This window comes from Buceros rhinoceros, unplaced genomic scaffold (genome assembly GCF_000710305.1).
Source record: "Buceros rhinoceros silvestris isolate BGI_N320 unplaced genomic scaffold, ASM71030v1 scaffold14944, whole genome shotgun sequence".
In the NCBI taxonomy this organism is placed as follows: Eukaryota; Metazoa; Chordata; class Aves; order Bucerotiformes; family Bucerotidae; genus Buceros; species Buceros rhinoceros.
In genome coordinates, this window is record NW_010407765.1 from 37,127 (window position 1) to 51,567 (window position 14,441).

A 14,441-nucleotide genomic window follows, 5' to 3' on the forward strand; every position below is an offset into this window, starting at 1 on the left:
ATGAAGGCTGGTAGGTGCTGGGAGCATCGCTCTGGAGGAGAGACTGTGCTGAAGAGCCGCTGCGACTGCATGATCCACACTGAACGTGTGGCGTGAGCACTGGTGCAGGGAGGCAGAGCAAACGCCTTGCTTTCGCGTGGGTGGAGAGTGCCTTCTGTTTCCTTGCTCACGAGGAAAACTGTGATATAGCGATCTGATTTTTTAGAATAAGGGAAGAACATAATGTTAGGGTGGCATCTCTGCCAAAACCTTGAAAGTTCCTACAACGTAGAAGTGCCTATAGGAGACAGTATTTAATGCTAACTTGCTTTCTTGTAACCCTCTTTGAGAAAGATTGCTGTGCTAGTTGTGTCTGTGCGTAACAGCTGTATCGTTTATTAGGTTTAAGTGATTGATTATATCCAGGCATGCTTCCCAGATTTCTAGCTTGCTTCTTTGAGACATTGCTTCTGTTGTCCCATCAGTGGTTTAAGGCTCCATAAACCAAAACTTAAAGGATGGTTCGTTTTTTTGGAAAACTTTGTTAATCAAATACTGGCTTTGCAATACTGAAGAGGTTTGAATCCAGCTCCTCTGTATCAAAGCTCCCCCCCTCCACCATGTGCCTGTCTAAGTGACTCACTTGTCTAGTTTCTGATAGCTGTGTGAATCTGAAAGATGGGCAGAGCAGTGGCATGATTACACAACTGGTAGGTCACCCTCTTTACTTTCCTGAGCCTGTAGCAGAAGTACGGGTTATTGAAAGCTACCACGTGCAATTGCCGTTTTGCCTTTGGTGTGTGGACTGACAGTGCAAACTCATTTCCAAGTAGCCCTGTATAACTCAGCAGTAGAAGATTGAGAGTACTTGTTCAAAGCAAATGCTTTAGTGATTATGGAGAACGCTTTACTGATATCCCTAGTTGATGATCTTTTCTTTTGAATAGCTCCAGATGTCTGAGCACCATGAGCAAGAGTTAAGAAACAGAGAAAACAAAACTAAACAATCTGTGCTTTCCTTTCAGAATCGTTTTGGTTTGTTTTGGGGTGTTTTTTTGGGGGGAGGGGGTGTGGAGGGGGTGTGTGGATGGCTTTTTTTTTTTTCCTTTTTAATGGATTCTATATGTTAATTTGAAGCAAATACAGGCTTATCACGCTCATTTTTTTCCTCCAGTCATTTCATAATCTCGTATCTGAACCACGTATTTCTTCTCGTTGTTTGTGTTAAGTGATTCAATATGATGGAAAGGAACAGCCCATCTGAATCTAATTTTTACTCTTCTGTGCTCAACAAGTATCTGAATGCAGAACTAGAACTGAAGCTTGCTTTCACCCTGGTCCAAATGCGGCCAGTTTTCTCTGTTGATTTAATAAGGGACGGTGCAGAAGGGATCTCAGGACCTCTCTCCCAAAGTCACCAGATTTAAAGCATTCACATCATTGGGAGAAAGAGCATTTTCTTGCAAGTCAGATCTTTCAAGACACTTATATCTCTGAAGAAGCTTGGGCATCGGGTGACGGCACAAATGTTTTTGTAAAAGGTGGTTGTGATTAATTGTCTCTCTGCAGTCGGGGTGACCAGATCCTGGAGGCAGATTCGGTGAGTCTGCGTCACGCTGCTTTAAGTGAAGCCTACGCCATCCTGAGCGAGTGTGGTCCAGGTCCAGTCAGCTTAATCATTAGTCGGCATCCTAACCCAAAGGTGAGAAGAAGATGTGTTAAGTGTATCTGGGTTGTTTTCATCTGGCACTGTAATTTGAGTCTTGCTGTCGGGAAAGCAGCAAATGAAGAATATTGGATTTTTCTCTCCCTGGCATGTGTTGTGTAAGAAGTCAGGATTGTAATGATGCCTTCCAGTTTTGTAAGTTGTACCAATGCTGGACTGTCCCCGCTGTTTTTTACTTAGTCACCCACTGATCAAATGCAATTTTCCTGGAACTACTTTAGTGACATGTTCCCATCTTTCTCAAATATGGCACAAGTCCTCTTCCTTCCAAAAGTTACTGTGCAGTTAGTTTGTCTTCAAGTAGAATATAATTTTTAGGGCCAGGAATAGAAATATCACCAGATTGAACCGATCAACTGCAATAAAGGAGCAGGAATACTGCTTTAAAAAAACCAAAATCTGTCCAGAGATCAAAGTTTTCCTTCAGGAATTAAAACGTGAGAGTCTGGAATGTACTGCTACTGTGAAATCTGTGCAGGGGCAATTTGGAAGTAAGGCTGTGTTTACAAAGTGAATATTTTCAAGCAAGTTTTAAAAATTGATGATAGAAGATAAAAGCCTTTTAACCAAGCTATAGGGAATAACAACTTACTTTATTTCAATATTTCAAAGAATTTCATGAGTGTACAAAACCTTCCTGTTTAAACAGGAATGAAGCTGTAAAAATATTTGCATTACTGGGTCCAGAGAGCTCCGACTTTTGAACTCGTAACTACAAATGGAGGCCTTAATAAATTCATATCTAGGAGAACTCAGGTTTCTTACATTATAATTAATTGCGTATTTTCTGCTAAACCAAATACACAAACAACAGACAAATAGGGCTCTACTGCCCAGAGTTTATTATCATTGCTGTGAGGCCATGTGCTGCTAAAAAGAAAGAAATTGTGGTTCTATTGGTTAAAGGTAAGCACTGAGGGGCTGAGAATTGGGCTTATAGCCTAAGATAACAGTATTTCTAGGGAGTCTGTATGCTGTGCTGAAACAGCACGATGGTTCAATTTGATTTCATTATTTAGGCATATAGACTTTTTGAAGAGTCTGTGAGTAGCATGAAATAAAAGCTCCATGGAGTGAAGCTTGCTGTCTCTCCACTGCAAGAGGAAGCTTGCTGTGGTGGTGACCTAACCAGGTATCTGCTGAGAAGATGAACTGAGTTAAGCTAATTGCTTGCTATTACTCAGTAACAGAGGAATTAAGTGGCTCCTGTAACAGTTTTCTGTAAGTGATATTTAAAATGACAACAAGTCCTTTGCCAAAAAGTGCTAAGACAAGCTAAAAGTTGAGTTGGAGAGTCCCTAAAGCATTTTTTCCTCCCAGGCATTATTGAATCCACAGTCTCTCATAACTGTGTCCATATGGGGACCCGTATTTATCACTATGTCGTTGTCACGCTTTTTCTGACAGCACTGGGGGATCTACAGAAGTGTGGGGTGTATTTTATTTTATTTTATTAGCTTTTTATACAATCCTGTCCTGCAGTATAATCTGGAATTAGGAATTAGTTAGGAATTAGCTTGTCCCTCTCCAATTTGATCTGTCTGAAGTGCAGAGGATGCTAATAATCAAAATTGGCAGAGTTTGCAGAAGTGCGGGGTTTTGGTTAGTTTTAAACAAAAACTGAAGTCTGCCCAGCACCTAGTTTTATTCTTGGTACGTCTTGTACCTAAAGGTTTGTGTAAAGGTCCTAGAGCATACTCTCAGGGCTTGGTCCATGTCCTGTTTGAACTCCCTGTACCTCAGGAGCCCACAGGCTTTTGGTTTGCTGTAAGGCCATTCCACAGGCTGAAAACAGAGATGTATTTCTTCAAAGGCTCATGTTGTTTTGGGCATTTTTATTCTTAATGTCTCATTGTATGACACAAAATGTCCACAGTAGATTTTGTTGCTGAATACGTTCACTTCTGTGTTTTCATGTACTTCCAAGAGAAATACCACAAAATTTTCTTTCTTCTTGTTATTCTGAGTGAATGCGGCATTGAAACTATGTTTGAACTGCTGAGTTTGCTTAGGAATCTCTCAAATCTTCATGGTTCAGAAAGATTTAAGCTTCTAGTTTCTATTTATGCTTTATTTTAATTCATGCAAAGCAATGTGCATAGAAATGATTTTTGACAGAATTAACTTGCTTTCTGTTTTTAAATACATGTTCCTGCAGACTAGTTGTTCCTGTTATAGAATTATATGGACTTTTCCAGTAATAAGAATTAAGTGCATGGCAGTAATTCAGGATAAAATTAGCAAATATAGTAAACCAGTATTTATTTTTAAACCAGAGAAACATTAATTACCAATTACTAACTTAGGTTTTCTTTTTAAAAGCAAGGAGAAATGAAAATTAAAAAGACAGCTATTATCTCAAGAAGTCTGGTATTCTTCCGGTAGGTTAAGTGTAGAATATCTTCTGTTGCTGATGTATGCTTGTACGAAGCAGTCTTTGTCTATTTTAAAGTAATATTTTCTTGATAAATCAATGTACAGCACTTAATTGAGTTGAAATTGTGCTGTAATGGCTTCATTTGATTTCTTTAAGTCTGGTGCAGTTTTATTTGTTTGTGTAATGTGGCACTTGGACGTGGTCTTCATGAAGTCGACAGGCTTCCTTCCACCTCCTGGTTTCTGCAGGAGTGTGGCACGGAGGGAGTCTGAATCAGGGGACCAGGACGTAGGGCTCTCAACTAGGTCTTCTTTACTGCATCTTTAAAAACAGTAGCGTATCTGAAGCAGATCATGTATTTGTAGTCATAAGTGGTCAGACTTTCTTCTTCGTTTTATCTACCCAGTTTGATTTCTGCCTTCCACTTGACTTTAGGTTTCTGAGCAGGAGATGGATGAAGCAATTGCGCGTACTACCCACCGAGAGAGCAAGGATGCCAGCTCCTCTCATGTCACAGGTAGCAACATGTTCTCTCCTCGTATGTGTCCTTTTCCAGATGCAGGAAGGTTTAAGAACATGCTCTTGGGTTCCCCAGCATCAGTATTCTGAGGGCCCTCAGAAAAGCAGAACGATTTAGAGCGTGGAATCACTCTGTCCCCTGCAGAGTGGACACATCCAGTTCAGATGGATCAGTTGCATTGCTGTTGTTACTTGCTTTGTTGCACTAGGCTGCTGTGATCTGAAAGTAGAGTTGCCAAGAGGTGGTTGCTCTATCCTCTCTTCAAGATAAATGAGACACACAAAGTCCTGGTAGCGAAAGGTCAGGAGGAATCAACTCCATCTGTGTACACTTGTCCATGTAGATGGCCAGGGAAAAAAAAAAAACAACCACAAAACAAACAAACAAACAAACAGAGAGATAAGAGCAGCGCAAGATGTGTTGGAATCGGATAAACAAGGCTCTTTGAAACACATCTCTCTGGAGCCCCATACAGTGTGATTCTTTGGAGTCATGTGACTTTGGAGTCAGTGTGTTCTGGCATATGCCTGATGTACTCCAGATGTAGCACTTCCTAAAATCTTAGGCAGAGTGACTAGAAAGGTGATTTTTAGACAGAAATGTTAGATTTGTAATTATCCTCTTTATCTGTCTGTCACCTCAGGCCCTTTTCAAAGTAGACCTTGCCAGTGGCTGCTAATACGTCTTTCGAGGTTGCACATAGTCAGCAGCATGCTCCAGAGGGTGAGGAAGACCATCACCTGCTCAAGTCTTGTTCATAGCTCTGTCCTGGGCCTGGCTGGTGTAACAAGTCTCTGTGATAATGTTTTGCCTGACCTGAGGGAGAGCTTGTGAAATGTTAAGTAAATCTCACTTTAGGAAAGTAATTCAGATAATAAATCAGTAGGATTAAAGGCGGCCCTCAGCTCAGAAGGTGAATGAGGAGCTTGTTTGGATATAAGGACCACGACTTTAATTTTTGGGCTCTAACAAAGCTGTGTTTAACAGGAGCTGTACAAAAAAGTCCATCTCCTAGTGTGAAGGCCAAACAAGGAGAGACCTCATCTCCTCTCAGCTGGACTATGAAACGCTTCCTGGAGCCAGCAAGCCGGGTAAAAGGATTAGATGCAATAAAAACAGTGTCAGCTTTTACTAAAGCTCTTTCTTGATCAAGGAGCTCAAAACCCAATCTCTAAACTCCTCCCCTGTCACATGGGCTCCATAAAGGGTTTGTTTCTTACACTACACATTTAAATCGTGACAGCAGCAAGCTCCTGTTTGCCTGTATGGCTGTATCCTTTGGAGCAATGTGCAGGACATGGCGGAGAAAGCGGTGTCCTACCTCTTCCTGCCACCTCAAAGGTACCTCTGCTCTGTGGGACACAAACTTAGCAGGAGAGCCCTGAGCCTGTGGGCAGAAGGCTGGGTGCTTGGTCCCTCTATATAGCCATTGCAGTGGAGTGCTTTTCCTGGGAAAGGCAAAGATGTATGAACAGTGTCCAGAGGTACAAACCCTTCCCTTCTCTTGCAGTGCAGAAGATGTATAAAGGGCATTGTACAAATGAATGGCTTCATCCCTTGTTTCTGCATTGAACCACACCTGCAAAGTAGTGGGATTTTATTTATAATACTGGCTAAAAATGTATTGATGTGCAGCATTTCAGCCATCCAAATTTGACAGTTTGTCTCTTAATGTACTGACAAGTCCTCTATTCTAAAAACTATCTTTTATGGACGCAGCAGTGTGAGTGGTTTGTGGAGCTTGCATGCAGACAGGATCTTTAAGCATCGATGATGGCTGGTCACCAGGCTCACTTCTTTTCAGCAGGGATCAGTCAGCTCTGAGGCGGAGCTTTCCCAGTACTTCTCGCACAATGGTACGAGCCAGCTCCCGTTTTCTGATGCTGTTACTGGCTCCTGTGACGAAGAGCAGCACCGTCAGAAGAACAGAAACAGTTTGTTGGATGATGGCTCTTTTCTTCCTGGCAGCCTGAGTAAGTGACGGAAATGTGTCTGGTCGTTTGGCTGATAAAGGAGAGTCACTGAGTGCTGGTCTGCTTTACAGGAGAGCTACGGTGATTCGTGTTGGTAAGAAATGCTGGGCAGCATAGTGCAAGCCACTGCGGATCATGGGAATTCTGGAAAGTGGAAGGGGTTTACAACAATGCTCCTAAGTCCCCATTTCCATGGTGTTTTGACCAAATTGCTGCTCCAGTTATGTGAAAATGACTTTATTTGGTTGGTCTGGCTGAAATTAGATTGACAGCACTGCAGGGCTTTTTTTCAAATGACTGGTGATCATCTGATTGATTACATTTAAATAAAAGTGTTCATAGCTATCTCAAATACACAGTTTCAAAATGTCGCATATAGCAGTGTGAAGACAATCAAATGTTCATTTTGACATCAGGTATTTTGCATATGTGTCTTTCTGCCCCTAGTGATTGGCGGAAAGAATCTTACATTTCTTTGCTGATCTCGAATTCAAAGGATATTACATTTGTTTGCTGTGTTTCTCAAGTCACGCCTTTGTCTGCACTTTATTTTTTGGGGGAAATTCATTATTTAATGCTTAAAAGCATTTTTATATTTTAAAATAGCCACAAAACAAAGCAAAACAAAAAAACTTTCTACAAAATAAGATGCGGTCATTTCCAAGAAGGATGTGGAAAGGGTTTTGGGGTTTATTAGTCCTTAATTTGAAACTGATTGCCGTGTGCTTGTGTCTTTGTTCAGGAAAGCGTCTTTCCCTCTTTGTAAGTTGATGCAGGCAGTACTGAGCATAGATTTAAGCAAAACGTGAAAGAAGTTCTATTGTTTAAAGTAAAGCACGCATGTGAATTTGCATCCCTTTCTTCTTTGGGTCACAGTAATAATTCAGAAATAAACTGAAAATAGAACCAGATGTGCTATGAACTGAATGTGGGAATTACCCGTAAATTGTAGAGCTATCTGCCATCCCTCTTGCTATTTACAGTAGTTAGAGGGAGGACATGAAAAACCTGCTTTTTGCTTTGGGAGGAGAGGTTAAGCTTCCCCTGCAAGCAGAGCCACATGTACTCTGCTGAAGTCAGATATATGGTATTAAAAATAATCTATAAATGCAATTAAAGTAATTTTTTTATATATATTTATAGCTGCTAGAGAAGCAGGAGTGGCAAAAGCAAACGGTCTGGCATCTCCAACGAGTGGGAGGTCATCCGGCCTTCATAACAAGCACATGGAGTCTGTTCGACCCGGCATCCTCAGTGACAGCCCTAAATCTGCCCGCAGCCCCTTTCATCGACAGAGGAGGGTTGTTTTTTACGATGGTGATGTTAGTGATGACGATGAAAGTTCTCACTTGCAAAGAAGTCAGAGGGCCAAGAGCCAGGAGGATGCTGGCATTGTTGTTACAACCTTGTCTGTAGAAATTGATCATGAGAGCCAAGACAGCGAGTCACCTAGATACAGTGGCACAGAGACATCTTCTCCTGTCTTGAGCAACTCTGTGGAGTCTGCAGACAGCACACTGGAGCAAATTGACTCTCCTTTCTTCCCCATCATAGCATTCGATTACTCAAGTGTGCCTGAAGTTCGTCTTGGCAGCCTGAGTTTGAAGGAGCTCCGGGAAGCACAACTCGAATCTAAGCGATCACCAAAACTTGAACACAGAGCAGTCACAAGAGTGAAAAGCATGATGAGCACTGAGTGCCGAAGCCTCCAGAGACAGAGGATGGAGGAGCATGGCTCTTATAACAAGCCAGTTGCAAGGGCGCTTCCTCACAGCAAGAAGAGTGAAGCACCCGAGGGGGCCAGGCAGGGTGAAATAGTCACCCTGGTTCGCAATGAGCATGAGTCATTTGGCCTGGATTTGGAAATCCAGGCCATGCCCTTAAAGGTTGTTGTCACAGGGCTGCGGCCAGGAGGAGCAGCAGAAATGGTAATTTTTTAATATGGATTGCCTTGTTGTGATTTGCTTTTACTTTGTAGGGGTGGTGATGACGATGAAGCAGTGGTCTGTTGAGACTAAGTGCAAGAGAGATGTTTGCCTCTGCTGGACAAAACGTCTCATCCCATATTGCTCTGAAGCTGCTGTTAAACGAAGTGGTTCTGATTGAGAGTGCACCCTGGCTGATTCAAACCTAAGAAAGTCAAGAGGCTTGAGATGAACTCAGCCCCACTTGAGTCACAGTTTTGAGGGGATACTGTTATTTTGTTTCCTTTCTTTTCACCAGGACAAAGATGAAATAAGTAAATCCCAGTGGCAGAAATGTTTATTGTGCTTTGTTATTTTACATGCGTGTCTTCCTGTGTTACACAAATCTGGTACCAGGAGGCCTTAGGTGCTGGCCAGGTTTGCCTGGCATCATGGTGGTACCAGTAACACATTGCTGTTCCACTTCTCGTACATGCACATACTAGTGTGGATGTTTGCTTCATGCTGCATGTGCAAATGCTGACCTAGAAGTGCAGGAAGAGGAAGGAGGATACTCTGGTGTGCAAAGCTGGATGTAGCATTTTTAATCTAGTTAGTGGCCACTGGGGTAAGAGGGAGTATGTTGTAGCAGTTTTAATTGGGCTGCGAGATTGGGTTGAGGATTTGGGTCCTGTTCCTGCCTTTTTCTCTGACTTACTCTGCAGTGTACTTCGGCTTTTACGTTAAGAGCTCAGTCTCTGTCCAATTTAGTTATTTATCAGAGTCTATTGATCCACTGGGAGATTGTGACCAGGAATATAATTCATACGTGAAATGCAAAAATAATAGGCAGTGTTGCAGTCCTAAGAGGCTAGGGCTGATTCATCCAAATTCATTTTAATGAAGAGGGTTACGTCCTCCAGCCTGATACTGATCTCTCAGCTGTTTTGACTTTCCTGTCTGAGGTTGATCATTAATTTCTCTCCTGGCAAAAGCACAGTCTGATATTTATTTACGTGTTGGCAAACTGAGAGCAGTGGTACCTGCATTCTGCAGTGATGTGAAATAGGGAATGTTGCTCATAAGCCATTAATTGCTTCCCTGCAAACTTTGCCCCTGTGGCAGGGCTTCTGCGGTGTGTTCATAATTTCCTTGAATCTGTCATTGCATCAGGGATCAATGGGCAAGATGGCTGTAGGAGATGAGATTACCACCATCAACAGTATCCCAGTCAGTAAGATGACGTACGAGGAAATCTGCTTGCTTATGCAGTGTCTTCCCACATCTGTAACCCTGGAGATCCAGAAAGCAGCCTCAGGTGAGAGAGTAGTTTTTCTTTCATACCTTTTATTCTCAGTACCGGTGAAGAAAATTCTGCTGGATCAGCTGGGTACGATCTTGTGCTGCCCCAGCTTCCAACATTGACTTGGAGAAAAAACAGTGTGTACGTTGTGTCTCCATTGGTGAGCCAGGCAAAGCACTTCTTCACTAAAACAGGCCTCAGGGTACTCCCTAGCACCACAGTGAGGGGAGCAAACCTACTCCTGTGTGAAGTATGCAAAGGTCACACTTACAGTAGGTCCCTTCTGCCAGCATTTGCAGAGGTCTAAGTCATTTCATGCAGACCTGGAGCCAAGTCAGCAGCAACCCTGTCCTGACAGTCATTTTACTGCTCTGCCTGTTCAGTAATTGTGTTGAGCCCTGTCTCTCTTAAATCTGAAGTTTAAGTAATGTTTTTCTGAATGGACAGAAGATTATAAAAGCCTCTTTCTTTCTTTCCTTTCTTTCCTTTCTTTCCTTTCTTTCCTTTCTTTCCTTTCTTTCCTTTCTTTCCTTTCTTTCCTTTCTTTCCTTTCTTTCCTTTCTTTCCTTTCTTTCCTTTCTTTCCTTTCTTTCCTTTCTTTCCTTTCTTTCCTTCCTTTCCTTCCTTTCCTTCCGTGCATCAGAATTCTCTAACGTGCAGAAAGATGAAACAGAAAATGCAAGAAAATGAGAATCTTATCAGAATGTTTATTTGCATATTTCTTATAAAATTTTTTCTAGTTTGAATTGGAATATTTGATACCTCCTTAGTTTCTGCTCAGGGCTGATATATGCTGCTACAGCAATATATGCATCCCCACAGACTGTACAAATTAAGTGGTGTGGAAGTGAGAGTTTGAAAAAGAAAAGCATTCTTTTCAAGTTCAGGAAGGATAAAACATTTTGCTTTGTTCTAGCTTATGATCTTCTTCGTGTACTGATTAATACCTGGGAGCCTGAAGTGCTTCCAGATGCTTCAGTTCCAGTTGTTCTTTAAGGAACTCCTGGCTTGGCAAGGTCCTGTTCTTGTTTCCTTAGATTGCTGTGGCTTTTGCAAAGTAATAGCATTGGAGTAGTGGTACGTTGGCACTTCTTTATGGTGCAACTCTTCTGCTTTACCCTTCCCCTCACCCTGCCCCGCTGGCAGAGGAGGGGGTCTCTTCACTGTGTGATCCAGCATGCTGAAGCAGGGCAGTACTTCAAACCCTGGATACTTCAAATTGCGCTTCTGACATATCTTCCCGGTCACTGACTCCGGGAGGAATCTGCGCTTCTTAACATGGGTACCTAAGTTGAGTGGTGTGGATAGTTCTGCGAGTTTGTGCAAGAATTAGAGAGATGTGCTGGCACATTTGAATGAGCAGGAAAGGATCCTGTCTGTGTGAATATACCCCTCCTCCATGCACTTTCTGGGCTTCACCTGGTAGAAACTGGCCTCTAGAAGGCAGGTTGAATGGGGATGAGTGTCCCAGAAGTGTAGAAAGATGCAAGCAGATGCTTAGAGTGAGTGCTGAAAATTGAAGAGCTGGAGAAATGGGTGAAGAGGAACGAATGGGTCTGGAGACAGCAGTGACAGGGAGCTCAGTGTGTCATCCAAGAGTGGCTTAAACATGTACAGAAAACAAGGAAAGGTCCGTGCCAGAAATCCTGTAAAGCCCAGGTGCTTAACGCATGTATAACATCACCCATGCATGTCCCATTAAACACCTGCAGAAGTGCCGGAGGGATCAGAGTCAAGTTATTTATGCACAGCTTGTCACGGTTGTCTGTTCACCTTTGTTTGCTGTGCCAGGGCTTTTGTGTACTCTCTGCAATCTATTAGAGACATCTTCGATCAAACAAGTAATGAGCAGCAGTTCTGCTCAGCCTGGATTACAGCACATTGTCTTTGGTAGTTGGCTGCTTGACTGCTGAAATTTCAAAGATAAGAAATAAACAGATTGTGAGTACTCACCTTCGATGAGTGGATTGCTCCCTTCTGTGTGCTACTCAAATTCACAGGGTTATGATTGAGTTGTTGTAAACATCATTACAGAAGAGGAGGAGTGCAGAGCAAAAGGAAAACATTTAGTCTCACTATGTGGGTGTCTAATTTTGTAATAAAACTGGTGGTTTGTGTATCACTTCCTCTATCTGACAGGATTTTCCTTCTTTATTTATTTTGATCATGATGCAGCTGTCAGCAGATTTACAAACCTCATCCTGTCTCCAGGGGTAGACAGTCAAAACCAGACCGATGTCAACAGCATCCTCCCAACTGAGGAAGAACCAAGTGGTGGGAAGCGAGAAGGAGCCGGTTTGCAAAGTGCTGGTAGTGGCTGTGCAGTGGAGAGAGCAACACTGCCACCTGATGCCACGAGCAAAGACGCGCACAGAGGTACCGCGACAAGCAGCTGCGCCGAGGACTGCGCTGCCATCCCCATCACCGATATCGATGACTTGCTCAGCCAAATGGGTGCTCCCCAGAGCGGGTCTTCGCGCACCCCGTCACGAGCGGAGAGCCCCCTCCGAGATGAGTACACCACGATGTGCTGCTGTGGGACAGATGAAGGCTGTCCGGGATCTGAGCCGCGGCCAGCCAAGGAGGGGCTGCTGGGAAAAACTGTGAATTGTGGAGCTAATGCGCAAGGGGTTTTGGGGCTGTCTGTGTTGGACTCCATTAACACAGGCAAGCTTTTTACTGTGAATAAAAGCTCTTTAAACAACTATTCTAGGAATTTTAGCAGTTTAAATGAGGATGAGTTGCCTGCAGCAAACTCTCTAGAAGCTAAGGGAAGCGACCCGTTTCCAAAGTCTATGTATGGGGCTGCGGAGGATTCTCACTCGGACGCAGAGTCTGTCACGGAAACCTGTGATAGTGCTAATGAGGTGTTGTTTGAGCTGTGTGCTGCTGCCAGCTCCCCTGCAGTCTGTACTGTACTGGAGTCCGATGAGGAGCAAATTGAGATTTGTTGCATGAATGATGAGCCGCAAAAGCCTGCACAGGAGCAGCATCTGACATCTGCAACAAGCTCCTCCCCTCTGTCCTCGCTGCACCCTGACTGCAGCAAAGTTTCACAAACTGAGGGCTGTGCGATGTGTGGGTCACTGGAGACAAGCATCAGCAAACTAGGCTTGGAAGATCACGGTGGTCCCAACAAGCTTAGCCAGGAGCAGCATCTGACATCTGCAACAAGCTCCTCCCCTCTGTCCTCGCTGCACCCTGACTGCAGCAAAGTTTCACAAACTGAGGGCTGTGCGATGTGTGGGTCACTGGAGACAAGCATCAGCAAACTAGGCTTGGAAGATCACGGTGGTCCCACTCCATGTCCCTCACAGTGTTCAGGTGTGACCTCTGCATCCTTGTGTTCTCCTTCCTCAGCTTTTCTGCCAGAAAAAGACATCCTAAAGAATTCAGTCAGTATCCCTGAAGTTTACTCGTTCTGTAACAATGGTGCCTTAAGTAGAGAAGAACAGGTGGGTTTGGGGAACGATAACAGGCATTTGAAATGCTGTGCATCCACTGACGAGGAAGGATCTCTGCACTGCAGAAAGATAAGCTTTTGCTCTGCTAGAAATGTCAATGGCTTGGAGAACAACTTGCTTGAGAAAGAAGAATGTCATGATGAGCAGAAATCCAAATCTGAAAGCAAAACCGTGGCTGATAACTGTAATCATGCTGTTAGTTATTGCTTAGTGAGAAAAGAAACCAACAGTTTGTCCAGCTTGTCTAAAACAGACAGCAATAATGTGAATGCATCGTCATCAAGAGCAATATCACTCAGGTCTCCCTTTCCCACTAGATCTAAAGATCCAAAGGCTAATACAACCCATGACTTGCCAGGGAAAAATGAGAAAAATAACTCTGTGACTTCAGGAAGGACTTCAAATGGAAAAGTCCAAAGCTCAGGCACGAATCACTGCAAAGGAGCTGCAGTACTGCACAGCCCATCCTCACAGAAAAAATCCTGTCAGGAATCTAAGGGAATGGCACAAAAAAGTATAATGGATACCCTTTTAAATAACCAGAAGGCCAAAGCAGGACCAAAGCTAAAAGGGTTCACCATCAAAAGCAAAGCAAAGGCAAATTCCGATTCTTCTGGCATTAATCCTACCAAAGTCAGTGGGGCTGATCAAAAAAGGGCTTCTGTTTCTCCACAGGTATCCCCCAAACTCCTGGGGAAGAAAACACCATTGTCCCGTAATTCACCTACAAACCTGGATGCTGGCAAGAGCATTTCAGCAGCCTCAAGGTCTCTGAAGTCAGAGCTAGAACAGAAACCAACCCTGGTCATTTCTGAAGACTCACTTCTGCCTCTCCTGAATGGCACTGGCAGCCCAGCAGTGAGCGGTGAACTGAAATGTGGCTGTGGGGAGCTAACAGACCTGCAGCAGGCATGGGGAAAGCCAAAAGAAAAGCAAGTTTCCATGCAGCCTGCAGTGTGTCAGGGTAAGGGTGCTAAGGTGGATGATTTCAGAGCCAGAGACAGTCAGTCCAAAGTCACTTTATCTCATCAGGGGATACCAAAAGCTGAATATATGAAAGGGAGGACTGAGAACCCTGGAACTGGCCTGAATGCTATCAAGAGCATCTATAGTGCAGATGACCTTAGGCAATTAGATCTGCAAAACATGAGAGCATCTGCTGGAGGCTCTTCCTCATTGAGGTCACCCTCAGTTC

The 14,441-nt window shown here is 43.5% G+C and overlaps 1 protein-coding gene across 1 annotated transcript in view; it reads left to right on the plus strand.

Annotated features, from left to right (window-relative positions):
• The window catches only part of PDZD2 (PDZ domain containing 2), a gene marked incomplete at its 3' end in the record, with an annotated part of 40,982 nt that overhangs the window by 25,748 nt on the left and 793 nt on the right, over positions 1-14,441 (plus strand). The window contains exons 11-18 of the mRNA XM_010134618.1: positions 1,549-1,681; positions 4,518-4,599; positions 5,590-5,693; positions 6,410-6,575; positions 7,719-8,503; positions 9,653-9,797; positions 11,958-12,893; positions 13,059-14,439. Coding sequence (XP_010132920.1) covers positions 1,549-1,681; positions 4,518-4,599; positions 5,590-5,693; positions 6,410-6,575; positions 7,719-8,503; positions 9,653-9,797; positions 11,958-12,893; positions 13,059-14,439 — 3,732 coding nt within the window. The remainder of the gene's footprint in view (positions 1-1,548; positions 1,682-4,517; positions 4,600-5,589; positions 5,694-6,409; positions 6,576-7,718; positions 8,504-9,652; positions 9,798-11,957; positions 12,894-13,058; positions 14,440-14,441) is intronic.